Source organism: Trichosurus vulpecula, chromosome 6 (genome assembly GCF_011100635.1).
Source record: "Trichosurus vulpecula isolate mTriVul1 chromosome 6, mTriVul1.pri, whole genome shotgun sequence".
Lineage (NCBI taxonomy): Eukaryota > Metazoa > Chordata > Mammalia > Diprotodontia > Phalangeridae > Trichosurus > Trichosurus vulpecula.
In genome coordinates, this window is record NC_050578.1 from 261,042,552 (window position 1) to 261,068,782 (window position 26,231).

Consider the following 26,231-nt stretch of genomic DNA (forward strand, 5'->3'; position numbering starts at 1 on the left):
ACACACATATACACACATACACTCACATACACATAAATATATATATATGTGTATATATATATATATATATATATATATACATATATAGACATATACTTTTCCTAACAAATCTTGCTTCCGATCTTTGATTTTATGTTTGTTCTTATCTCTTGTTGCCTATCTCTCCTGACTCCTCTACATTATTTCTACCTGCTACCTTTCCCTACTATTACTTAGCCTACCCCTCTGCAAGTATCTTTCCCCTATCCTCTCATTCCCATAAATCTAAACACCCTTCTGTAGCCTGCTGTAGTGTATTCCCTCACCCTCTGCTCTAGAGATCGCTCCCTCAACCTCTCTCCCCTCTCCCTATCCCTTTATTTAATTTCTCCTGAATTTAGAAGATTTTTATATTCATATGTATATATATATATGTATGTATGTATGTATTGTAGGTTACCAGAACTACTATCTCTCCTCTCCCATCTAATTCCTTTGCATAAATTCTTAAATTCTTCCTCTTGTGCACCTCATTTGTATAAAATAATTACTCTTTTTAGCTGTTCCTAGTTTTATTTTTAAAGTCATATCATACTCAGATCTACCTAAATCTTTCTTACAAACTACCCAATTGCTAATGACAGTCTTAGACAGATATACATTTTACATATATGAAAAGTAAACAGTTTGTCCTAATTGAAACTGTTATTGAACTTTTGGTATGTATCTTGTATTTTTTTGGCTCTTGTATGTCAAATCTTCTATTAAGTTCAGTTGTTTTTAACAAAGTCTTGAGAGTCTAACAGTAGATCAAATGTCCATTATTTTTTTCCATTTAGGATTATGCTTAAAGTTGCTGGGTATATTTTCAGACAGGTCCCCAGTTCTTTTACTTTTTGAAACATAGCGTTCCAAGACCTGGGGTCCTTTAGTGTCTCTACTGCTAAGTCTTCTGTGATTTTAATCGTAGCATCATCATATTTGAATTGATTTTTTTAAAGTTGATTTTAATAATTTATACTTGAGCTGGGGGTTTTGGAATTTGGCTATAATATTCCTGAGTTTTCCGCATAGGATCTCTTTTAAGTGGTGTTCAATGGATTTTTTTTTATTTCTACTTTCCCTCCTGGTTCTAATGCTTCAGGACAATTTTCTTTATTTGTTTCTTGTATTATTGTATTAAGATTCTTTTTTTCATCATAGCTTTCAGGTAGTCTGATTATTTTTATGTTTTCTCTTCTTGATCTGTTCTCCATATCAGTTGTTTTTCTCATAAGATGTTTCACTTTCTCTTCTATTTTTTTCATTCTTCATATTTTGTTTAATTATTTCTTGATATAACTTCACTTCCTGGGGGCAGAGCCAAGATGGCGGCTGGTAAGCACGGACTAGAGTGAACTCCGTTACCGAGTCCCTCCAAAAACCTATAAAAAATGGCTCTGAACCAATTCTAGAACGTCAGAACCCACAGAACAGCAGAGGGAAGCAGGGATCCAGCCCAGGACAGCCTGAATGGTCTCTGGGTGAGGTCTATTCCACACGGAGCTGGGAGCTGGGAGCTGGGAGCTGGGAACTGGGAACGGAGTGGAGCAGAGCCCAGCCTGAGCGGCGTGGACCATCCAGACCAGAAGCCGGGCGGAGGGGGCCCTAGCGCCCTGATTCAGTGAGCTGCGGCAGTTACCAGACCCCTCAACCCACAAACACCAAAGACTGCAGAGAAGGTTAGTGGGAAAAGCTGCGGGAGTGGAAGGAGTTCGGCTTCCAGCCCCGGGGGCAGCGGAGGTGGGGCAGCTACAGCTGTTGTTACTTCCGGCTCCAGGCCCACCTGGTGGGAGAAATTAAGTGGCGGATCAGAGCAGGGGTGCACAGCCTGCCGAAGATCTAAGCCCAGTTCAGGTTGGGGGTTCTTGGGGAAGGAGCAGTGCGAGTCTGACAGAGCTGGCACCTCCCCCCCAAACATGGAACATAGAACTCTGTAGTCTACAAGCAGTCATACCCCACTGAAAAACTCAAGGGTCAAGTTAGTTGGTTGGGAATATGGCCAGGCAGCGAAAATGCGCCCAGATTCAGTCTCAGATTTTGGATTCTTTCTTTGGTGACAAAGAAGACCAAAACATACAGCCTAAAGAAGACAACAAAGTCATAGAGCCTACAACAAAAGCCTCCAAGAAAAACATGAACTGGCCCCAGGCCATAGAAGAACTCAAAAAGGATTTGGAAAAGCAAGTTAGAGAAGTAGAGGAAAAATTGGGAAGAGAAATGAGAAGGATGTGAGAAAACCATGAAAAACAAGTCAATGACTTGCTAAAGGAGACCCAAAAAAATACTGAAAAATACACTGAAGAAAACAACACCTTAAAAAATAGACTAACTCAAATGGCCAAAGAGCTCCAAAAAGCCAATGAGGAGAAGAATGCCTTGAAAGGCAGAATTAGCCAAATGGAAAAGGAGGTCCAAAAGACCACTGAAGAAAATACTACTTTAAAAATTAGATTGGAGCAAGTGGAAGCTAGTGACTTTATGAAAAATCAAGATATTATAAAACAGAACCAAAGGAATGAAAAAATGGAAGACAATGTGAAATATCTCATTGGAAAAACCACTGACCTGGAAAATAGATCCAGCAGCGATAATTTAAAAATTATTGGACTACCTGAAAGCCATGATCATAAAAAGAGCCTAGATACCATCTTTCAAGAAATTATCAAGGAGAACTGCCCTGATATTCTAGAACCACAGGGCAAAATAGAAATTGAAAGAATCCATCGATCGCCTCCTCAAATAGATCCCAAAAAGAAATCTCCTAGGAATATTGTTGCCAAATTCCAGAGCTCCCAGATCAAGGAGAAAATACTGCAAGCAGCCAGAAAGAAACAATTTGAGTATTGTGGAAACCCAATCAGAATAACCCAAGACCTGGCAGCTTCTACATTAAGAGATCGAAGGGCTTGGAATGCGATATTCCGGAGGTCAATGGAGCTAGGATTAAAACCTAGAATCACCTACCCAGCAAAACTGAGTATCATGTTCCAAGGCAAAATATGGATTTTCAATAAAATAGAGGACTTTCAAGCTTTCTCAGTGAAAAGACCAGAACTGAATAGAGAATTTGACTTTCAAACACAAGAATGAAGAGAAGCATGAAAAGGTAATCAAGAAACGGAAATTGCAAGGGACTTACTAAAGTTGAACTGTTTTGTTTACATTCCTACATGGAAAGATGATGTGTATGATTCATGAGACCTCAGTATTAGGGTAGTTGAAGGGAATATGCATATATATATATGTATATGTTTATGTATATATATGTAAGAGAATGTGTATGTATGTATATATCTATGTGTATATGTATGTATGTGTATATATGTGTATATATATGTCTGTTTATATATGTGTATATATATATATATATGTAAAAGAGAGAGAGCAGACACAGGGTGAGTTGAAGATGAAGGGAAGATATCTAAAAGAAATAAAATGAAATTAAGGGATGAGAGAGCAACATACTGAGAGAGGGAGATAGGGAGAGATAGAATGGGGTGGATTATCTCACGTAAAGGTGGCAAGAGGAAGCAGTTCTGTAGGAGGAAGGGAGAGGGCAGGTGAGGGGGGAATGAGTGAACCTTGCTCTCATCAGATTTGGCCTGAGGGGGAATATCATACATACTCAGTTGGGTATCTTACCCCACAGGAAAGAAGAGGGAGGAAGATAAAAAAAAAATAAATAAATAAAAGGGGGGGGATGATGGAGGGGAAGGCAGATGTGGGTGGAGGTAATCAAAACAAACACTTTGGAAAGGGGACAGGGTCAAAGGAGAAAATTCAATAAAGCGGGATGGGTTGAAAAGGAGCAAAATGTAGTTAGCCTTTCACAACATGAGTATTGTGGAAGGGTTATACATAGTGATACATGTGTGGCCTAGGTTGAATTGCTCGACTTCTTAGGGAGGGTGGGTAGGAAGGGAAGAGGGGAGAGAATTTGGAACTCAAAGTTTTAAAATCAGATGTTCAGAAAAAAAAAGTTTTTGCATGCAACTAAAAAATAAGATACACAGGCAATGGGGCGTAGAAATTTATCTTGCCATACAAGAAAGGAAGGGAAAAGAGGATGAGAGGGGAGGGGGGTGATAGAGGGGAGGGCTGATTGGGGAACAGGGCAACCAGAATATAAGCCATCTTGGAGTGGGGGGGAGGGTAGAAATGGGGAGAAAATTTGTAATTCAAACTGTTGTGAAAATCAATGCTGAAAACCAAATATGTTAAATAAATAAATTTAAATTAAAAAAAAAATAACTTCACTTCCTTCACCTTGCCCAATACTAACTTTCAAGGTGTCATTTTCTTCCTCAAGATTCTGAATCTCCTTTTCTAATTGGTTGACTTTCTTTTCATATTCTTGTTTTTCTTGGATTACTCTTATTTTTAGTTTTTCCTCCATCTCTCTCATTTGATTTTTAAAGTCTTTTAAGTTTTTCTATGAATTCTTTTAGGGCAGGAGGCCATTTAATATTACTCTTTGGGTGTAGAAGAGGGTTTCTTTGTTTCAATATCCTCCTCTGAAGATGAATTCCAATCTTCTCTATTCCTATAACTTTATATTTTGGGGTTCTTTCTCCTTTGCTTGTGCATTTTTTATAGTACTAGCTTAATTTTTGTAATCACCTCTAGCCCTGGGTTATGATGGATGGTGCCTCTTGCCCCAGATCTTCACTTCTCCCCTATAGCCTGGAACCAAAGTCAAACCTCCAGACTCCTCTAAGGGCCAACAGTCAGAAGGGTCCTCACCTCACTGCTTCTGTACTCCCTGGGCTTACAATGGTTCCTTTTCACACCTGTTGCTCTCTGCAGTATAACCAAGTGTGGTGTTCCTTCTTAGAAGAGGTTTCCTAGATCTTCACCTGCTCAGAGGCCTAACTTCTCTCACTATCCCAGGAGTAGTAAAAGTTCTGGTGCCTGAGGCCTAGGGAGCCTCCCAACCCAGCAATCTCCAGGGTTTGTCTCTAGTTGTTAACACAGACCCTACACTGCAGGTGTTTACAACCTCACAGGCACCAAACCTTATCCTCGAATTTTTCTTCAGATCTTCTCCAATGGTTCCAGGAAGACCCCTATTTTGCCTCTATTCTTATTTATTTTTACTGTACTTTGTTTACCCTAAATTGCTATTTTATCTCTTGTGGGGAAAAATCTTGAGAGCTTGGAATTTTCTGACCTACTCAGCCATCTTCTTAGAATCCTCTGCTATCCTCTGATAGAAATCCTCTGGTTTTTAATTTGTATAATTATAGTAATATCCTCATTCATAAAATCATATTTTTATGAAATATTGAAGTTAATTTTGCATGTCTATTTCCATTGGAGCATTTTGTAATTTGCAAAATATTATAGAAATTTTGTAAAAAAAATATTGATTCCTTTACTTCAAAAGCATTCTTTATGGGTACTCCATTCATTGATGTAAATCACTTTCCCTTTTTTAACTTTGTAAAATATATTTGAGTAGCTATAAAGTAAAATTTTAACAATTTTACCTGTCATTATTAGGCTCATTATAATATAATAAAATATATAACTAATCAATCCCAAGCCCCACACTGTAAGCTTTTCTTGCTTCCTTGACTTGCCAGTGGGCATAGCCCTTAAGTACCCACCCTCACCTCTTTACAATAAAGAGTGTAGGATTTTATTAAAGTTATTATTGTAGCTGATGTTAATTAGTATAATTCAGTGATAATATTATGGCAAGCTTATTTTGGTTGTAGATCATTTTAACGGTAATTAAGGTGGGACTTTTTGCTGTTCTTCTCTTAAGTGCCTTTAATGATTCTGGCCTTTGTTTGAATGTGGGATCTTTTTGTCTTGGAATATTTCTCAGCACTGAGACAATTAGGACTCATTGATTTGTATATGATGTGATACTGGGGATGGGGAATTTTCCCACACCCAGCCTCTGTGAGGTCAGAGACCTCAGGGCTCCAAAGTGGATATAATTGAGGAGAGCTTGGCTTTTGATTTTGGGGGCACACTCATGGAAGGAGTGCTGAAACTATGGGCAAGCTGCAACTGCCTCCCAGCTTTGTAACCCAGACAGATATGATGTTGATGGTTCTCTGGTAACTGTGAATTGTGACTCTGGGCAAGCAGTTTTAACTGCCCACCCCCAACCCCAGCTTTGATAATCCAGACAGATATTGGTGTTTCTTTGGTAACTATGTATTATGATTTGAATCAGATAAGGTCTGTCTGTTGATGTTTGTAATTTCTATTTCTATTTGCCTTGAAGTTCAGGGGGTTGATTTTTTCCCCTTGAACTGTGAATGATGTATGTATGTTTGATTAAACTGAGATTGTTAACCCTTTAAAGTTACTTTCCTTAGTAAAGCAGATCAAAGAAACTGTGTTGGCAGTTTTCTGGGTGCTGGTTGTTGTTGGGTCTTACACTCCCACAGCAGCTGCTAGCTGGATTGTTACTACAATATTTTTTGCTTATTTTAATTTCATAATTACTTTGTAGCTAATGTAGACTGACAATGAGAATGAAAAGGCTCTATTATCTCTTCCTTGATCATCTATCAGCCATGTTGTTACTAACAATAACTATTCCAAAGGCATGTATGAATGACTTTCTAATGCTCAGGCATATGCATGTGCCAGGTAATGGCGCAAAGAGCACTTTGGGATCCAAAGCCCTTTCATGGCTTTGAATTATAAAGGAATATATATCCCAACAATGGGGTTCCTTGGGCTTACTTGTGGTTATTTCCTTGCCCATCACCCATGGTTTAAGGAACTACAGGAATTTGTTTTGGGGGATATGACCTTTAACACCACAATCATCATCTCAGGTTAAAATGTGAACAAACATATCTAGCTACTTTGCCTACTCCCTGTTGCTCATCATCAGAGATTGGAGAGAGGCTTTATATTGTTATGCATTAGTTTTCCATTCAATAAGATTGCTTTTCCAAAAGGCTTTTATGAAAACAAAATAAAGGGAAGACCACTTTTAAATATGATCATTTATCTTTCAGTTCTAAAACTAATTAAGTGGTAATAATAATTTTCTTTACAGATATATCAATTTTGACCTCTGAATTCATACGTTATGGAAAGAAGGGAAAAAAATATAATTGAACACAGGAACAATGTGACTGAGTTTGTCCTCCTAGGACTGACTCAGAATTCTGAGATTCAGAAAGTATTGTTTGTTGTCTTCTTGACCATCTTCATTATAACAATGGGGGAGCCATCATCTGATTGTGGTAACAGTAATTTACAGCCAGTCTCTGGGATCTCCCATATGCTTCTTCCTTTCCTATTTGTCTCTTGTGGATGCTATCTATTCCAAAGATGTTTCTCTCAAAATGATCATAGACTTGCTCTATAAGAAGGCTATTTCCTTCCAAGCTCGCATGAGCCAACTTTGGTGGTAATGGCTTATGACCACCATTTGGCCATCTTCAAGCCTTTGTATTACTTGGTTATCATGAGATACAGTGTATGTGTTCTATAGCTGGTTGTAGCCTTGGTTGGAGGTTTCCTTCATTCAGTGGTTCAGCTCCTTTTTTTTTCCATTTTCAGTCTCCCCTTCTGTGGTCCTAATGCCATTGACGATTTCATTTGTGACATGTACCCCTGAAAATTTGCCTGTACCAATGCCTATATCATTGGACTCTCACTGGTTGCTAATGTAGGAGTAATCTGTATTGTCATCTTTATAATGCTGCTTATGTTCCATGGGGTTATCCTAGTCTCCCTGAAGACCTACAATCTAGAAAGCTTTTTCTACCTTCGTGTCCCATATCACAGTTGTTTTCTTATTCTTTCTTCCTTTAATTTTCATGTTTTGTTAGGTCTGTTATCACCTATATATTTAAAAAATGACTATAATTTTTGCTGTTATCACCCCTATGTTGACTCCTTAATCTATACCCTGAGAAACAAGGAGATGAAAAATGTCATGAGAAAGCTCAGGTAAAGAATCAATGAGCCAATGAAATGCCCCAATGGAAACAGTAAAGGCATTTCATACCTAAGAATTATTTCCTTGGGGGTGGGAAGCGGTTAATGAAGAGACCATCTTTTCTGTCAGTCATTCCTTAGACAACCATTTATTTTATCAAGAGTTTTATGGTTCCTAGAGCTGAAAACTCTACTCTAAAGGTACCATGGGTTCCTCAGGAAAACAATTACTCATTTTGTGCTTTGGGAATTTTTTTCGGAGAAATGGTTCTGTTGATTCCATGGAGAGGGGAGATGTAATCTTTAACAGATAATGATCAAGGATGTTGTTGATAACTGATTATAGAGGGGAGAGCTTATTGGGGAATGTATTTCCTTACCTAGCAAATGAGATAATTTCTCTATTTATTTAAATATGACATCCTTCCAAGTTTTAAGTGCATATTTGCTGGAGTCAGTAGGAATATGTGGTTATTTTTTTGTGAACAATGTTATATTTTTGTCTATAATGTGAGAGTCAGCATGGTGTTAAGACAAGAAAAACCTGCCTCAGAATGAGGAAAATATTGGTTCAAGTACTGTCTTTGAACCATACACTCTGGGTGACATTGAGTCACTAAATTTTGAAGTACTCAGGTAATTCTCTAATATGATGGAGAAGGATATTTAACAATCCCTTGGGTAACACAAATTTCTTTAGTAGTAGTTTCCATAGCACTGAAATCTCAGGTGTAATATGCTACACCCAAGAATATCAACAAAAACATAAACATAATGAAGAGCTACAGAAAGTTGATGAACATCAGGGCCAGTGATTATAACACTAAGCACACAGATGTATGAAAATTTTGCTTTGCATAATGGATGTATTTATAAAAACAACACATGTATTGTGATACAATGGAAGGAACACTGGCTTTCAAAGGTCAAGTAATACATTTAAATTATGTCAGTGATATTTACTTCCTTTGTGACCTTGGGAAAATCATTTAACATTTGGAAGAGAACTAATTAAAATATTAATAAATATAAAATATATATAAAAATGCAGAGAAATACAAAGAAATTTCTAGAGAGAAAGACCTCTGAAAACTTGAGAAGAAGAGAACTGACCAAAGAGAAAGAAGTATTTATCACATGATTTGAAGGAAGCTAGGTGTTTTATCAAACAAGACATGAGAAGGGGATGCATTCCCACCATATGGAACTTCTTCACCAATGGTATTGTGTTGGTAAGCAAAAATGGGCTCCTTAGCACTTAGTTCAACAAGTGCCCTTGAATAGTTTGGCTTTTGTTCCCTTTGAGTAATTCATTGAGCCTTACTAGGTGCTAAGCCCCAGGCCCAAACCCCTATTAGGTGTAAAACCTTAGTGGGTGTGGATTGGCAACTAAGGTGGGGCCCAAGGTGGGGCTAACTCCAGGGAGGGCCTAGTTTACATGTCTGGGAGAGCAGAGGCTTTTAGACCACTTGGGTTTAAGCCCGCCTCTTTGTGACGATTCTAGGTCATGTGGGTGAGTCGCATGTGTGACTCACCCCTGACGCTGAAAAAGATATAAAAACCAAGTGTTGGCTGTCTCTTCTTTAGACCTCTACCTGCAGCAGTGGTGGCATGAGTGACTCTGGACCAGCCCTTGTTCTGAGCTCCCGGGCTGAACCTAGATGTTGGTAACTATGAATTGTATTGTGTCTGTCTGTTGACGTTTGTTTTGTTTGTATTTTGTTCTGAAGTTCAGGGTACTGGCTTTTTCCCCTGAACTAAGTGATTGCTGTCTGTATGCTGAATTAAAGTAAGCTTGTCAACCCCTTCACCTTGCTTTCCTTAGTTAAACAGATCAAAAGAACCTGTGCTGTTGGTAGCTTTCTGGGTGCTGGCTGTGGGTGGATCTTACACCCCCACAGAAGCTGCTAGCCAGATTGCTGAAGCATGGTTATAGCAAATCATTTACAGGAAATAACGAGGATGGCTTTTTTTAACCAGAAGGGTGTCAATTCAAACCAATTCAAATCAAAACAAAATTCAAACTCTTGTGAAAATCAATGCTGAAAACTAAATATATTAAAGAAATTAAAAGAAAAAGAAGGGTGTCTTAAGCATAATAACATTAAATAAGTCGAACAAAGTATTTTTGAAACATAGTAAGGATGGCTTTAAATATCAAACTGAACATTTGAATTTTTTTTATTGTTACTCTGTTGTGCTATATTTTTCTATATCACTAATATAGTGCCCCTGGATAATTTTTTAGTAGAGGATGGCATGGTCATCTGTGATTTAGGAAACTTAACTGGAAGCTATGTGAGAATGGACTGGAAAGTGAAGATACAACAAGTGTAGATTAATTGGAAGGTTACTCACATAGTGTAAGAAAGGGATGAAAGTCAGAACTTGGTGGTATGTTGTAAGAATGAAAAGATAGCAGAAAGATAAAAGAGATATTGCAGAGTTAGACATAACAGTTTGACAGTTGATTTGATAATAGTGGTAAGGGATAAGAAAGAAAAAAATGATTCTAAGGATATTAATCTTTAGTACTGGAGGGTTGGTGGTGCCTTCAACAAAAAAGCAGTTTAAATAAGATAACTAAGGGAAAATATGAATTCCATTTTTAGTATGTTGAATTTGAAATGTTTATAGCACTTCGTATTAAAGACATTCAGTTGGAATTTGGTAATGAAAGATTGAAGTTCAAAAGAGAGATTAAACTTGGTTATACATATTTGGGAATAACCATCATAAAATGATAATTAAACTCATGAGGACTGATGAGATCATCATGAGAGTTTTTAGAGAGGGGAGGTAAGAAGGCCCTAGATACAGCATTTTCACAATGTGCACACAGTTGAAAAAAGAGAACAATGTCCCAGGAATGCAGAGCAAGAATATGTGAAGAGAACCAAGAAAGATCAATTTCACAGAAATCAAGGCAGTATAGTGGCTAAGTAGAAATGGTGGTAAACCATACTAAAAGTTGAACAAGAAATTAAGATGAGAGTAGAGGAAAAAAATCACAGATAGAAGTTAAAATCTTTTGCTAACTTTTATGAGTTGAGTTTTACCTGACTGGTGGCACCAATAACTATTTTACAGAAGAGTGGAAGGAGTGGATGATGAAAAGGGGTGGGGGGCACCTATAAAAACAAGCTTTCTTAGGAGTTTAGATAAGTAAAGTAAGAGAGCTATTATAAGGAAATAATTTCAATGAATGAAGACTTCAGGTGCCTGTTTTTTTCAAGAAAAAGAGTCTTGAATATATATGTCAGTGTAGGGAAGGAATTAATTGTAAGGATAAATTGAAGATAAGAGGAAATTAAGGAATGGTCAAGGCAGCAAGCTCTCCAAGGAAATGGGAGAGGGTATTATCAAGAGATTAAATAGAAAATTTAGTTTTGGAAAAGAGAAGAAATACTTCTTGGTAAGGCACTGAAGAAAAGGAGGAAAATGGGGGTGGGGATGATAAAGAGGGAGTTTAATATCTTCCACAGGAGAGAAAAAGGATGGTTGCATCACTTCAGATCACGGGGATTTGAAAAATTAGAGTGCTTATCCTTTCTTTTGGGGAGAGTTTGCTAAAAGTTAAAGTTAATCATTATTTTTCTTTTAATTATCTAATCATGATTATCTTCTTTGAGGATACATTTATGTCCAATAACTTATTAGGTGTATGGGTGGTGGTAGTGGAATCTTCTTGCATAGCTTATCTGAAGCTATTTTTTCAACTTTATCATCATTTGAGAGTGAAGGTAGGTAAAAGGTGAAGGGAATGAGCTTGTGGTTATTTCCTATATGCAGATAAATAAAATTTCTTGGGATTATTTTTAATAGAATGCGGGAATGTACCTATTCACTATTTTTCATATGACTAAGTTCTGTATCTTTTAATTGAAGATATCTTGAAGTTTAGATTGCCAACATATACATCCATATCATTTGGGAACCTACTTTAGGGCTTCTTGTCATTCTCACTATTGGAAACAAAACAACAATAAAAATATAGCAATTTGCCATCTTGGCACTGAAGTCTTCTTTAATCAAGCTCTTCTTCTCCGTGGGCCTTTCTCCAAGGAGAAAGAGATGGGACAGATTCTGATATGTCTCCTAGGCTTGGGTATTTTTTTTCTGTAAGGTCCATTAAAACACTCATATTAGAATAATGCATTTCATAGTAAAATCAACATCTTCCATTAAGGATGGGAAAACCTGGAATAAATGACTCCAGTTTCTTCAACACAATAAGTGTTTCTTTTTGTTTGTTTGTTTGTTTTAAAAGCATTTTATATATTTGCTTGTTTATATTCACTGACACTTTACCAAAAGTGCTTTGTCAGCATTTTTGTACTAATAACTAGCAAGTGTTCAGTCACTTGTATCTCCACTCCTTCAGTATTCTCTCAAGTGTAGATTAATATCCTTCTCAGGATCAAGGTGAAAATCAGCAATTGATTCTTCCATCCAATTTCAAATAGAAGAATGTTAGAATGGTAAGGGAGCTTATGTGTACATTGTAGACACAGCAGTTCATTGATGCATTATAATGAATGGCATTATAGCATTAAATACAAATGGAATTTTGAATTAGTGGCTATTTTTGAAACTTCTTTTTCAATGACCACAGGTCTTTCTTTCTACCTTGTTTTAATGAGAAGATCCCTTGACAAGGTGGCATGATCAAGCCTCAGTCTTTTTTGGAATTGCTATATAAGTATTATCAAAATAATCAAACATAGGATTCTATTAAGCTCACTCTTTCCCTCAGGCATATGGAAACTTGGAAAGAATGTGATCTTCCACAGCTCTATGAAGGGCTGAGAAGTGTTGTAGTAGGAAAAAATGTATTTAATCAGAAGACTTAGGGTTAATTCCAGGCTCTGCCACTCCTGAGCTGTCTTTTCAAAAAATTCCTTACCATAACATAGCACTAAAAATGCAGAATGGAAAGGGATTATATAAAGTATCTCATTCAATGAATAAACTGTCATCCATAGAATATAAGGAATTTGTCTATATGGCTATATATGACGGGTAGGTGGTACTGTGGATAAAGTGCCAGGCTTGACATCAGGAAGATTATATTCCTGAGTTGCAATTTTGCCTCAGAAACTTACTAGCTGTGTAAGCCTGGTCAAGTTACTTAACCCTGTTTGCCTCAGTTTCCTCATTTATAAAATGAGCTGGAGAAGGAAATGACAAACTACTTTGGTATCTTTGCTAAGAAAACCTAAATGGGTTCACAAAGAACCAGACAAATCTGAAATGACTGAACAAGAACAATGAACATGCCAGGCATTAGAAAGAGCTATGATCTGAGCTCAAAACTAGGGCTTTTCTTTCACTGCACACAGAATCACAGAATTTGTGAGTTGTAGAGCATCTCCACTGTCCATTTAGTACAGCCTACAGGCAAATACACCAACAGGGCTTTCCATTATAATACACTACCCTAGTGGTTACCCAATGGGCCACCACTCTGCCTTTGATGTCTCACCACAGGTAAGTAATTTAATCTGATAAAGGCTCAGTTTTTTTTTATTTCTACAAGGGGGATGATGATGTTTACATTACCTGCTCATAGGGTCACCAAATATCTATTAAGTGTGTAGCAAAATTCAAAGTGTTTATAATGTGTTCCATGATGCAGTTGACTAGTATTGATCCCTGAATTGCCTTAAAATCTAAATATATGGTCCTGTTACTAGTAGCTTGATTGCCTTTTTTCACAATTACTCAGTTATTTTGTTACATAGACATGGCTTTTAAGTAAATAGCACTAATTTGCACACATTTTAAGCTGGTTCTGTGGAAAGGGGTTTCTAACTGGCAATTGGGAGTTTCTGTCTTGTGATTTACTGGCTATGTCTACACGCAAGAAATAAATTAATTGAATTTAGTATTTCATAATAAAAATAATTTAATTGTACCTGCAGTTATAATGTGTCACTCCCACAATCCACCATATTGAACAAGTAAATAGATAAATAAATAGACTAGTGAATAAACTAGCAAATAAATAAAGCTCCCCATAAACATGTACAGAGCATCAAAAAAAATTCCCAACTTAGCCATGTCTGAAAATGCATGACTCTCTCTTTAGAATTTTAACTTCATGACTTCTCTACCATGTACCATGTTCCATCATCAGCCTTCTGGACTCATGTTTTATCATTGCATTTATCAAAATCCTAAAGTATTTCTAAAGATTTTTTTCCCCCAGAACATATATATTTTACAATTGTATACAATTCTCATCTTTATGTTCACTTCATTCTACATCAAATGAGAGAGCTTCTCCCAATTTTCATTGAAACTATCCATTCCATCACATTTTATGGCACTACAATGTCCCATTAAATGCATACACCATAAATTGTTAGCCATCCTCAATAGGAGGGCACCCCTTTAGTTTCTTTTTTAACAAAAAAAAAGAGTTGCCACAAATATTTTTTTGTGTAGATGGTTGTTTCTATCTTTCTTTGATTATTTGAAGTATAAACCTACTAACAGTACAACTGAATACACCGAGGTATAAACAGTTTATTAACTCTGAGGTTTAATTAAAAATTTCTTTCCATAATGGTTGAGCTATCAATTTACTATATTAAAAAAACTTGCTCCTAAAGCAACCTATCCCCATGTGTTGGCAACCAATTGATCTAACCAAAATTTTAGTGATGCTTACTTGTTTTGGTAGAAGCATAAAGGGTCATATTTCGCAATGAGGAATAATTTATAAGTTCCTTCATATCCATGTGTATTATCATTTTATCTCAGGAAAAACTCGTGAAAGGACTAGGACATAAGTAAATTTAGAGGCAGTCTTTTAAATCCTGTACTAAGAGATCCCCAGGCTATAAATAGAAATCAAAGAAAAATATAAGATGAATTAAATTTACTTAGAAGTGAGAGTACTACATAAAATATGTTGTAAACTACCTCAGCACAGTTATGCCCATTTCAGTGAAATAAAGGTGATTAATGAGACTATTTATAACGCTAATTTTTTGAAAATGACTCATATTTTCTCATATACTGCTGTTGTGGATATATTATTCCCGTAAGTCAGAAGAAATTTATTATAGTGAATTACATGCTTTTAATTGATAAAAATTATAAACCCCTAGGTCAGCTAGGTGGCACAGTGGATAGAGTACCAACTCTGGAGTCAGGAGGACCTGAGTTCAAATCTGCTTTCAGACACCTGACACCTCCTAGCTGTGTGACCCTGTGCAAGAAACTTGACCGTGATGGCCTGTCCAAATACATACATACATACATACATACACATACACACACATACATACATATACACAAACCCTCATATCCTACCTCTTTGTCATGTTATAATATACTTGTTGGAAATAGGCAAAACAATCCACTTCTTATTTCCCACCCTTTGCATAGCCAGCTGCTAGTGCCCTGTGTGTAAAATTAGCATGTATGTATTATTTAAATACTTTGTGTATACTTATATGTTGTCTTCTCTTATGGAATGCAATCATTTCAAGTGCAAATAATATTTTATCCATTTTGTATCCCCAATATCTAGTATGTATTTGTTTAATAAATGCTTATTGGAGGATTGATTTTTATTCATTTATGTGAAGCAGACACTATAATATATATCTTTTTGACTGTTTCATAGGTATATTGTGAAAAGGAATCTCTCAGTACAGTCAGAATGCTTGAAATCATCAGACCATGCCTACATTTAGAAAAATCTCTGTGTCCTTAAGATAACTGGAATTTACAAGTGAATTCAACATCTGTATAAAGGTGAGATGGCAAATAGGAATGTAACTGAATTTGTCCTATTGGGTCTCATGAGGAATCCTGAGATGAAAAAAGTCATATTTGCTCTATTTTTAATCATTTATATTATCACTGTCCTGAGTAATATGCTCATTGTGATCACCATTGCTTCCAGTCAGACTCTGGTCTCGCCAATGTACTTCTTTCTAGCATTCTTGTCTCTAATAGATGCTTTGTATCCATCATCAATGATCCCCAAAATGCTTGCAGATCTGCTCCGTGAGAAGAAAACCATCTCCTTCAATGCATGCATGACCCAGCTTTTTCTAGAACACTTTCTTGGGACTTCCGAGATTGTTCTCCTCATAGTAATGGCCTTTGACAGGTATGCGGCCATCTGCAGACCTCTGCACTACATGACAATAATGAACCACCGCCTTTGCTGTTGCCTCATTGGATTGGCTTGGACAGTGGGCTTCCTGCATTCAATAGGACAGATTTTCACCATAGTCTGGCTTCCTTTCTGTGGCCCCAATGTTATAGATCACTTTATGTGTGACGTTATTCCCTTGATTCAACTTGCCTGCACAGAAACCTCCCTCATTGGTCTCTTGGTTGTTGCCAATGCAGGGTTAATTTCGATGATTAGTTTTGTTGTTTTGATATTTTCCTATGTCATAATCCTGTGTTCCCTGAAAAGTTACAGCTCTTCAGGGAGATGCAAGGCTCTGTCTACTTGTAGCTCCCACATCACTGTAGTTATCTTGTTCTTTGTCCCCTGTATTTTCATGTATCTGCGACCAGTAACTACATTTTCTATCGATAAAACTATAACTGTATTTTACACTCTTGTCACCCCAATGTTAAATCCAATTATCTACACAGTAAGAAATGAAGAGGTAAAAAATGCCATGAGGAAGTTATGGGGTAGAAAATTAGCATCAGATTATAAATGATTCTAAATATCAAGAACTGTCTTACTTTTTATCAATACTCTTGGAGGGTCTCAAGTTTTCTTTAGAAAAAATGCAAATATATTTAAGATCTGAGGCTTTTTCCAAATTGATTATATGTGCTTTGTACACTTTTGTCATCATTTCATATGACAAACTCAAATCCTCATTTTCTGATTGCAAATAGAGACAAATGGAAACATATGTAGTGGGAAGACACATGACCATTAATGGTCATGCCTTACAGTATGTAAATGTAAATTATTATTATTTAAATCAAGCACCTATTCAGTTGTATGTGATTTCTAAATCTGTGGGATAAGTTTAAAAATGCTAGATAATAAGCACTTCATTTTGCCTCATGTCATACTTTGCAAAGATTAATCACATATGTACATACAAAATGTTTATTTTATCTTTATATTTGATGATGCTGTATAAACTGCTGTCTCCTTGGATCTGTAGATATTTGAATTCTGGTCAACTGTCCCAGAATTCAAGATGCTATGGATTTCAAAATGCCAAGTATAACTCCAACATAATGAAAATAATTTGGGAGGACACCAACATTGCTAACATGTCAACTTGGGGTTCTTAAAATGTTTTCCATCAAAAACCCCATTTGCAGTCTGATGACACCTGTGGACCCCTTCTCTGAGTAATATTTAATGCACACATACAAATTTTAAGGAAATAATTACACTTCGACATTGGGGAAAATAGATAATCATTTTTTCTTTCCAAGATCACATCCTGCTAGAAATCTATCTGCAAACCTAAATAGGAAGGCCTGTGCATCCTAAATTAAGAACATTACTGGTCTTCCTCTTTGAGAATTGACTTCAAAGTCTGTGAATTATTCTTTTTGACAACTTCAAAGATTTTTCATTAATCTACATCTCTTAAGGTGTGTTTATTTATGCGCACACACCTGCACATGCTTGTTTCTGTATACTTATATCTTTGGAAACAGTTGAAAATCTCCTAGAATCAAGTGTGATTTTACAATGGAGGGATCAATCTTGGGTAGCCTGTTATTCATTACAATGACATGTGATTCTTGAGAGAAGAGACCATACAATGTGAAGACATTAACCAACATATTGCTCTTAACTTGTAAAAGCTCTCTCTTCTAATGGAGCTTGTGACTATGAATAATTGAGCTCGAGAAATATTAATATCTCAATGAAATAACCACACAACTCCAAAAGCAGTGAAGACAACAGAAATGTTTCTGTAAGTTGTACTATTTCCACAGAGTTTTGATCCTTCTGTCAAGGTTTTTATACTTGGAAAACTGTTCAATGTTAGAAAACTGCTCAAATACTCAATTATGAGCATTTGAGATGTAAATATCTAATAGAAATTTGCCGTTAACCATTTTATTGATCAAAGTTGTATCTGAGTGATTGTGCTCAACAATTCATTTGATTTCCTACCACTAGAAACTTCCCCTAGAATAGTGAGAATTCAAGTACTCTGTTTATTTGTCAGTTTCTGGCCACCAAAACATTTCTAAATGAGTATTTCATAGGTGCTATTTTTAAAAGGCTTTTGTAATGTGTTTCATTGTTTCCATAATGTCCTTCCATGATCTCCTTTCTGGATACCCCAAGAGCTTTTGTTGTTCTTCTGTCCTGCCCCAAAAATGCATAAATAGACCTGGGACTTGATTAGATGATGGTGGTTTTGGTGGCAGTAATGGTGATAATTAGCATAATGTTAGTTAATATTTGTATATCAATCACTTAATGATAAGGCGGTGATTACTCCAATCAAGCAGTCATGTAAGGAAATAATGGAAGACTATTTAATTCTTAGATGTTGTTTTCTTGAGGCCAAAAAAGTGGCACCTGAATAAGTACAGAAGGATATAGCTTTCTAATCAATTGTATAATGTGCCTTGCCTGACACCTTCCCCCCTGGACTGTTGTGCTGAAATAATTAGTTTAAGCACATCATGCTTTTTCAGAAAATGGTCTGTTCAGTATGAATAGGAGAGATGCTTAAGGTAAAATGTCTCTGTTGAAACAAAATGTGGATTGTGAATGATATTGCTTAAGTGGGGAGAGACCTCAGGAATCATCTGGTTCAAGTCTTTTCTTTTAAAAAGAGGAAGCTGAGGCTCAAAGAGGAAGGCTGAGCTGACCAAGACCACAAAGAGCTGAGATCCTGAACCCATTTTACAGTAAATTGAGGTTTGTCAGCTTACATTTGAGCCTTCTTAGCTGTTCACTCAGGTGTTTAAAAAAATCTAGAGAAACACTATGACATTTTAAGAAGAATCAGGCAATTTTTTTTAATGACCGCCATACTGGCAACATTGTAACATGGCTACATTACAAGATTAAATTGTGGGAATTTCCATACTTTGTGAACTCTGAAGATGGAGCTTGTTATTTAGAGCAACCTGTTCAGGAACAAAGCAGTTTTACTAAACAGAGTTGCCTGGGTGGTACTTCCTAAGAGCACGTGGACACCATTCATCCTTTAAGAGAAGCCATGTTTTTCTTACAGACATAAGGAAATTCGGTGGATTGTGTGTCACGGGAAACATTTAAAATTTATATCATAATTATGATAGACTATAAAGATATAGATTAGTTTATTGTTGATCCATGGCTCATTATTTTTAAAAAAATTTTCACATAGAAAAATTCTGCAAGTCTTAAGTATGGCTTAGCATCAAATTTAGCTTCAGATCAAAGAATAAATAGAACCATTTTATACTTCTAGAGTACAACAGTAAATTTAAGTTATTTCAATGACTGGGAAATAGTACTATCCACTAACTTTCTCAATTTCTCCATGTAGCAGATGTGTTAGAGACTTCTTAAACTATTCCCTGTTGTGCACCATTGTTTATAGAGGATTGTCTCTACAGGTGAGAGGCTCCTACAATATGTGCAAATTAATTGTTCTTTTGGAGCAGTGAATCATAGGGGGTAACACAGATGCTTAGGTAGCTAGCTCTTTCAAGAGGATATTGCATTGACAGTCAGTGTTGACTGCTACCTCTGACCTTGGTGATATATGATGACCAAGTGTTGAAAGGTGTTGTTCTCTAGTTCTCTAGAACCTCTTCACAGCCACACCTTGAAGTCTCAATAGGTAATTCGGCGATTTTGAACTGTGTTGGTCTTTGTACAGAGAATTATTTAGTAAACGTTATGGAAGTGAACTCAACATGAAAATTTTCATGCTGAAATAATTAGTACAAATAGCCTCCACAATTTAACCAAGTTCAATGGTTAGCTAACTAGGAAGCATATTACCTGCTATTAAATTCAAAGAAAATGGTTTTTGTCTTTCAACTTCCATTGCATCACTCAAGTTATCACAGCTTAGTGCCTGTAATACCATTATGCTTTATTTTAATTAGGCTATTCAATTTTTACTTATTCAGGTACACTGGGGTTATAGATTCTTCCATTTGGTAATCAGATGCACACTTTTAAGTTACTCATCTACCATCATAATAAAAAAAAATCCTTGGCAGTTTTAAAACACAGAAATAATTTTTGGCTTATTGTGTGGCTGATTATTAGATCCTTTATGGGTCAGACAAAATTCAAGTTAGTAATTATAGAATATTTACACAAATTAAGATGATTCCTAGATAACACTTTTCAACTTGTGATAAGAAGCCATTATGAAGAGCTGAAAAATCTTAGGCTAGTAAATATATTGTAAGAGAGGTGATCTCTGAAAGTTGTCACCCTCCAATATAATAGAAATGGTTTTCACATTAAGTCTAAAGCATATGAGCTGTCAAAACATCCCTCCTATGCATGTATGTATTATATAGATATAAAAATTCTGTATGGTCAACATGAAGTTCAGTCACTAAAAAGATTCACTATCTGAACTCTCTTTGGCATTTGTTTTACCTTCCGCATCAGGCACTGGGACGTCTGGTCTCTCAAGAAGATCTGTGTCCAGTCCTTCAGATATAGTTTTGTTTCTTATTGCCATCACAGGAACACCCACTTGAACCATTTTGAGATACCTGGCATCTCTTGGATCCTTGGCTACAGTTTAGATATGTTCTGTGGCCGATTCACATTTCTGTGATCTAGTGTCTTGTGTACTTTTCTGCTCAGATTGAGGAGACAGAGATGACTATTGACCCGAGGGGACTTCAGGACCATTTGTAACACCATTGACATTTGCAGTAGATATTTCAAATTTAACATCTTCTAGAACCAGAATAGATGATAGCTTTGCATCCAAAATGTTGAGAGTTGTTTCAATTTGTTGGATCCAAAGAGAAAGACAGAAGCTGACAGCTTCTCTTCACAAACTGTAGAAAATTGGTTGAGGAACTGTACAGTATGTACCACAAACTGGTTTAGAAATACAAAAGTCTTATTCTGTTGAATTGCTGGCACCTTAGTCAGGTCTATGCCTGTCCTTGTCCATGGCCTCAGTGAGTGGGCCCCACACCCCCTGCTTTCCCAGCCTGGACCCTGGGAGCAGCTTCCAACAGGCTGCCTCAGTCTGAGGTCCCATGGCGCTTTTGTTTCTAAATGTTTTAATCAGCTGTGCCACAAAAGAAGTGAACAAAGATGATCATAAATCTTGTCTGTGAACCTTCCTATCTTTGTTGCAGTCATATTAAACTGACAACTCTGGTTGACACCAAGGAGAGTTTTAAGATCTTTAAAGAAATTTTTCAGTTGCAATCCTCATATTACTAGACTTTCTTTTTCAGTGGGCATTTAGGAAGCATATTTATATAGCAAGTCAATAACCAACGAATAAATGGTTATTACTGAAATGTGCACAATTTAGAGATATAAAAAATACCCCCACAAAACCCAATCCTCTATTTCCAAAGAACTTATTTTTTTCATGCTGGAGAAAGTATGCAATGATATGTGTGACTACATCCATACACATACATAAATATTTACACATACACATACAATAGAAGTGGAAGCTAATGTCAGAAGGAAGGCACTATTGTAGATCAGGGAGGGAGTAGAGGCAAAAGCCTCCTATAGAAAATGGAATTTGAGATTAGTCTTGAAGGAAGAAGAAAATAGTACAATCAGTGTGCATGTTCAGATCAAATAAGGTTTGGGGGATTTGTATTTGTTTTAAGGTGAGAGTGAAATGGGAATGTTTGTGAGCAGAAAGGAAGGAACAAATAGATTCAGAGGGGGATGCTGGGTAGGTTAGAGTTGAGAGTAAGGAATGGGAGAATGGAGAAGAAGAGAAGAGAGAAGAGTGGAGATGAGAGAAAGGAAGTGGAGACAAGGGAATAGGATGCAGAAATATAAGCAGATAGAGTGTGGTTCAGTCATACTTTTTCAGTCATGTCTGACTCTTAGTGACCCCATCTGGGGTTTTCTTGTCAAAGATACCAGAGTGATTTACCATTTCTTTCTGCAGCTCAACTTGCAGGTGAAGAAACTGAGGCAAACAGTGTTAAGTGATTTTCCCAGGGTCATACAGCTCATAAGCATCTGAGGTCACATTTGAACTCAGGTCTTCCTGACTCCAGGTCCAACACTCTATTTACCGTGCTACCTAGCTGCCCTAGAGTATGAAACACTTCATAAATTGATGATAAAGGAGAATGCTTGAAACATTAATAAGACTTATCCTGAAAGGTCCTAAATAAAGGTTTTTTTTTTCCTCACGTAGGAATTAAGGGGTGGGAAGCAGGGGGGCTTTGCTTTTCTCTTCCAGAAAAGTCTGGGTTGGGAAATAACAAGAAATGTCCAACATGGACATGGAAGCACTATGTGAAGAAAATAATTGTGAGGCTAAGGAATCACCTCTTATTGTTCAAAAATATCTAGAGAAATTGATTTTGATGGGCTAAGACATACAATTGGGAATCCATATTCCTATTAAAGAGATGGATGAGGCCCAGTACCCTGTAACAATTGCTCAGAATCATAATTAAATAATGAGGTGCTTTTAAACATAAAAGAACTTTACCACTTGTACCTGTTATCATTTCTTCCCCAGACCCATCCTTCATTTCTGCAATATTCATTTTCACAAATACCACTTAAAAAAAAAGAAAAGAAAGTAGTGTACTTCTTTTGAAAAGGTGGATTAAATTCTTAGAGAAATTAGAAGAATTTTCTAGATTTTCTTCCATAGCCTTGATGGACTTTAGGACCTTGAAAAAGGAGAATTGATGGTGGTGATGGGGAACCCAGGGCATCACAGAGAGTAAAAGCTAGTACCTCAGAAAAATGGAGCAATTGATAGAATGCTGGGCCTGAATCCAGGAAGACCTGAGTTCCTGTAATCTGGCCTCAAACTCTTACTAACCATGTTAAAATATAATTGCTCTATCTCTGTCTCATAATTTGTTTCTCTATAAAAACTCAGGGCCAAATGCTAACTTTGGTTCACGGTTATCTTTCTGAATCTTGAACTCATGCTTTAACACAGTAAACCTAGTTTTGAACATCTAGAATTTAACAATTAGTATTATTTAGCAGAAGCTGATTATCACACGAAATCAGTGAGAACTTTGCTTTTTCTGTATGACGTCTATCCAAATATTTTGAGAAAGTAAGCATTTCTTTTCTAAGGCTTCTTTCAGACTAAACATCTCTAATTTATTACACAATTCACATTATGAAATTCTCATTATTTCTCTTACTTGATTATACTCTTCAAGATATAGACCAGGCCAAGGTAAATACACTTCCAGATGTGATCTGATCAGGATAGAATTAACCAAGATTATGTATTTCCTTCTTAGCTGAACACTATGACTGTCAATATAGCCCAAAATCTCAATGATACAGAAGAAATATGTGTACGCCACAGACTGGAATACTTAAGATGTTGAAAGACATTTTTGGCCCACACTGAGCTTAACCTACCATAACACTTTGTGCACTCTGGCATAACAGACATACTTTGCCTTGCTCTCTGAGTGAACTCAAACTCTCCAGCTGGATTTTCCTGACTGGGACCATTTTTCTGCCAAGGACTAGGCACCTTGAACTGGACACTGTCTTGAATAATGGGACTTTTCTTATTTTTATATGTGTGAACTCTATCCTGTCATTGCATTCATGTTTCAGGATTCTGTCCTATTAAGAAATTTCTTTCTCAAGTTATGGTTAACACATTTTATGATTATAATCTTGAGTGATGCAGGAATCCTTTGTGAGAATTCCTTGGAGGATAAAAGTTCCTCTTCAATTGTCCTTTCCTTGAGCTCATTCTAATGGCTTTCATGTATGGACATATACACATCATCCACTTTGAGAGAAATAAACATGTTCGTGTGATATAATTTTGTTTGTTCTTTTGATCTAACCTTTAGGGGTCAATCTGATTCTTTTTGTTTCTTAAACCAAACCTCTGTTATAGGTTGTCAGTTGACTATCTATCTATCTATCTATCTATCTATCTATCTATCTATCCATTTCTATATCTAAAATAGATAGCCTTCCTATGTATGAAACATAGCTTTAGTTATTGCCCTCTTTTCTAGGAATTAGGGTGTTTTCCCCACCCCCACCCCCACTCCCAGAGACATTTTCCTGACCCTGGCATTATAATTAGCTCTGGAACATCTCTGGAGATGTTGGATGTACTTGAAGGTCTGTGTGAAAAGTCCCTTTTCCCTGGAGCCAATTTAGTTAAAACAGAACAAGTAATTTAAGTGGCTCAATGACAAGAATAAGTTTATCCTTCTATGTATTATAATGGTTGGGGCTGGGCCTTCTTTAAATTCTGCACTTTAATAGAATCACTTCTACCATTCAAGGGCAAATGACTTCTTAAAAGATGGAGATGGGGGACAGAATTTAAGAAAAAAAGAACTTACCAAGATCCATGTAGGTTTTCCATAACTCTTGTGACTTAACATAATCTTTCCTGCTTCAAGCAACTTAAACTGGCTGGCTAGAGTGGGATTATGAAGCACTCTGTTTACTAATCAGTTGCTTCTACTTTTGGGTTAGTTTGGCACCGAAAACAAGTTATCAATATCCAAGACTAAAACAAAACCAAACAACTTGTCTCTCAAGGAAGAGGACTATATTTCAGGTAATATATTTAGAACTTAAGTGTAAAAAATTCACTACTCAGATAATAAGACATACTTCAAATTTATTTGGAAATGATTTTATGATTTTTTTTCATGATTAAGTTTTGGATGCAACCTGAGTAAGTCAGAACTGGGAAAGGCAAAGTATTGGCACTTGAGAATTAACCATCATTCATAGTCATGATTTTTTTAATTTTTATTCTGACTATTTTTAATTCTGTCTTGCAAAAGTAATAAAATATTTATTCTAAGCTGAAAAATAGAAATGGAAATGAAAATATGAGACATGAGCTATGATGTTTTTATTTTATTTGGCATTAACTGAGTAATTTTTTTCTTGTTTGTTAATATGGTTATCTATTTAACACCATTGAATTTATTTAAATTTGAGAAAGGGAAACAATATTTATGATGGGTTATAGATAGATCTGTGTGATTACTGTTATTGAATTCTCATTTATATAATCCCAGAACTGTAGAAATTCCTAAAACAATGAAATATTCTCTTTGTATATGATGAGTTATGTATGTTTATAGGAAAACCAGAAACTTGAGAAATAGTTTGTCTTCAGTCATTTCAGTCATGTCAGACTCTACGTGACCCTATTTGGGGTTTTCCTGACAATGATACTAGAACAGTTTGATATTTAGCTCTCCAACTCATTTTACAGATGAAACTGAGGCCAACAGGGTTAACTGACTTGCCCAGAGTCACAGAGATAGTAAGTGTCTGAGGCCAGATTTGCACTCATGAAGATTTACAAGTCTTCCTGATTCCAAACCAGTATTCTATCCACTGAACTACCTTGCTGCCCTGTGAAATATTACATATGATATACAATATACTAATATCCAAATTTCATTGCCTTCTAATAGTCAGTAGATATTGGATAGTACACTGAACACAGTGTTGTATTTTATATATTTTAATAGAATGAATGAATAAAATTTTTCCTGAGGCAAATTAATAGCATGAAAGGAAAAGAGAAAATCATTCAAATAGGAGACAATATTCATTAAACAAATGCTTTATTCAGTAGAATGTGAAACATTATTAGAGGCACGGAATTTATATAATACACTAAAAGAGCACAGTTTAGTAGGATAATAAGAAAGAAGTACACAAAGTTTTAATTCACATACTTTTTGGAGAAATTGAAGACTACCAAAGAGCTAGAAGAGGATTGTATGATATGTACTTTAAATGAAAAAGTCAGACAATAGGTTACATGATAAAATTGTAGTTCCTTACCTCTAATCTTCATGAAGATCTGTCCACTTGGAGTAATCAGGTGGAAAGACAGGAACACTGGACAAAAAAAGAAAAGCTTCTTCACCATTTCCTACTTAAAAGGTTAGTGAGCACTGTAAGTTTTACATGGTATGAAGGCACAACAGTCTTGTCATTGTCTGTGATGTTTGTGATATTACTGAGATAATTTTGTCCATTAGTTTTGTCTGGAGTTCTTTTAATCAAGTGCAATTTGGGATTTCATTTAGATTTCCTTGATTGAAACATGACTTGCGATTCTATGTATGTATGTATGTATGCATGC

At 36.2% G+C, this 26,231-nt stretch overlaps 1 protein-coding gene and 2 pseudogenes across 1 annotated transcript; 2 read left to right on the forward strand and 1 right to left on the reverse strand.

Moving 5' to 3' along the window:
• Positions 1 to 7,084: 7,084 nt before the first annotated feature.
• LOC118854999 lies at positions 7,085 to 7,957 on the forward strand (annotated as a pseudogene).
• A 7,759-nt stretch (positions 7,958 to 15,716) lies between these two features.
• Positions 15,717 to 16,643, forward strand: LOC118854146 (olfactory receptor 4C12-like). Its single transcript, XM_036764483.1, has one exon. The coding sequence runs from the start codon at positions 15,717 to 15,719 to the stop codon at positions 16,641 to 16,643; it is 927 nt and encodes a 308-aa protein (XP_036620378.1).
• A 3,843-nt stretch (positions 16,644 to 20,486) lies between these two features.
• LOC118855000 lies at positions 20,487 to 24,463 on the reverse strand (annotated as a pseudogene).
• Positions 24,464 to 26,231: the final 1,768 nt, after the last annotated feature.

Bases quoted from the DNA above. Each gene is read 5' to 3' on its own strand.
- LOC118854146 (XM_036764483.1), top strand. From the start codon at position 15,717: ATGGCAAATAGGAATGTAACTGAATTTGTCCTATTGGGTCTCATGAGG.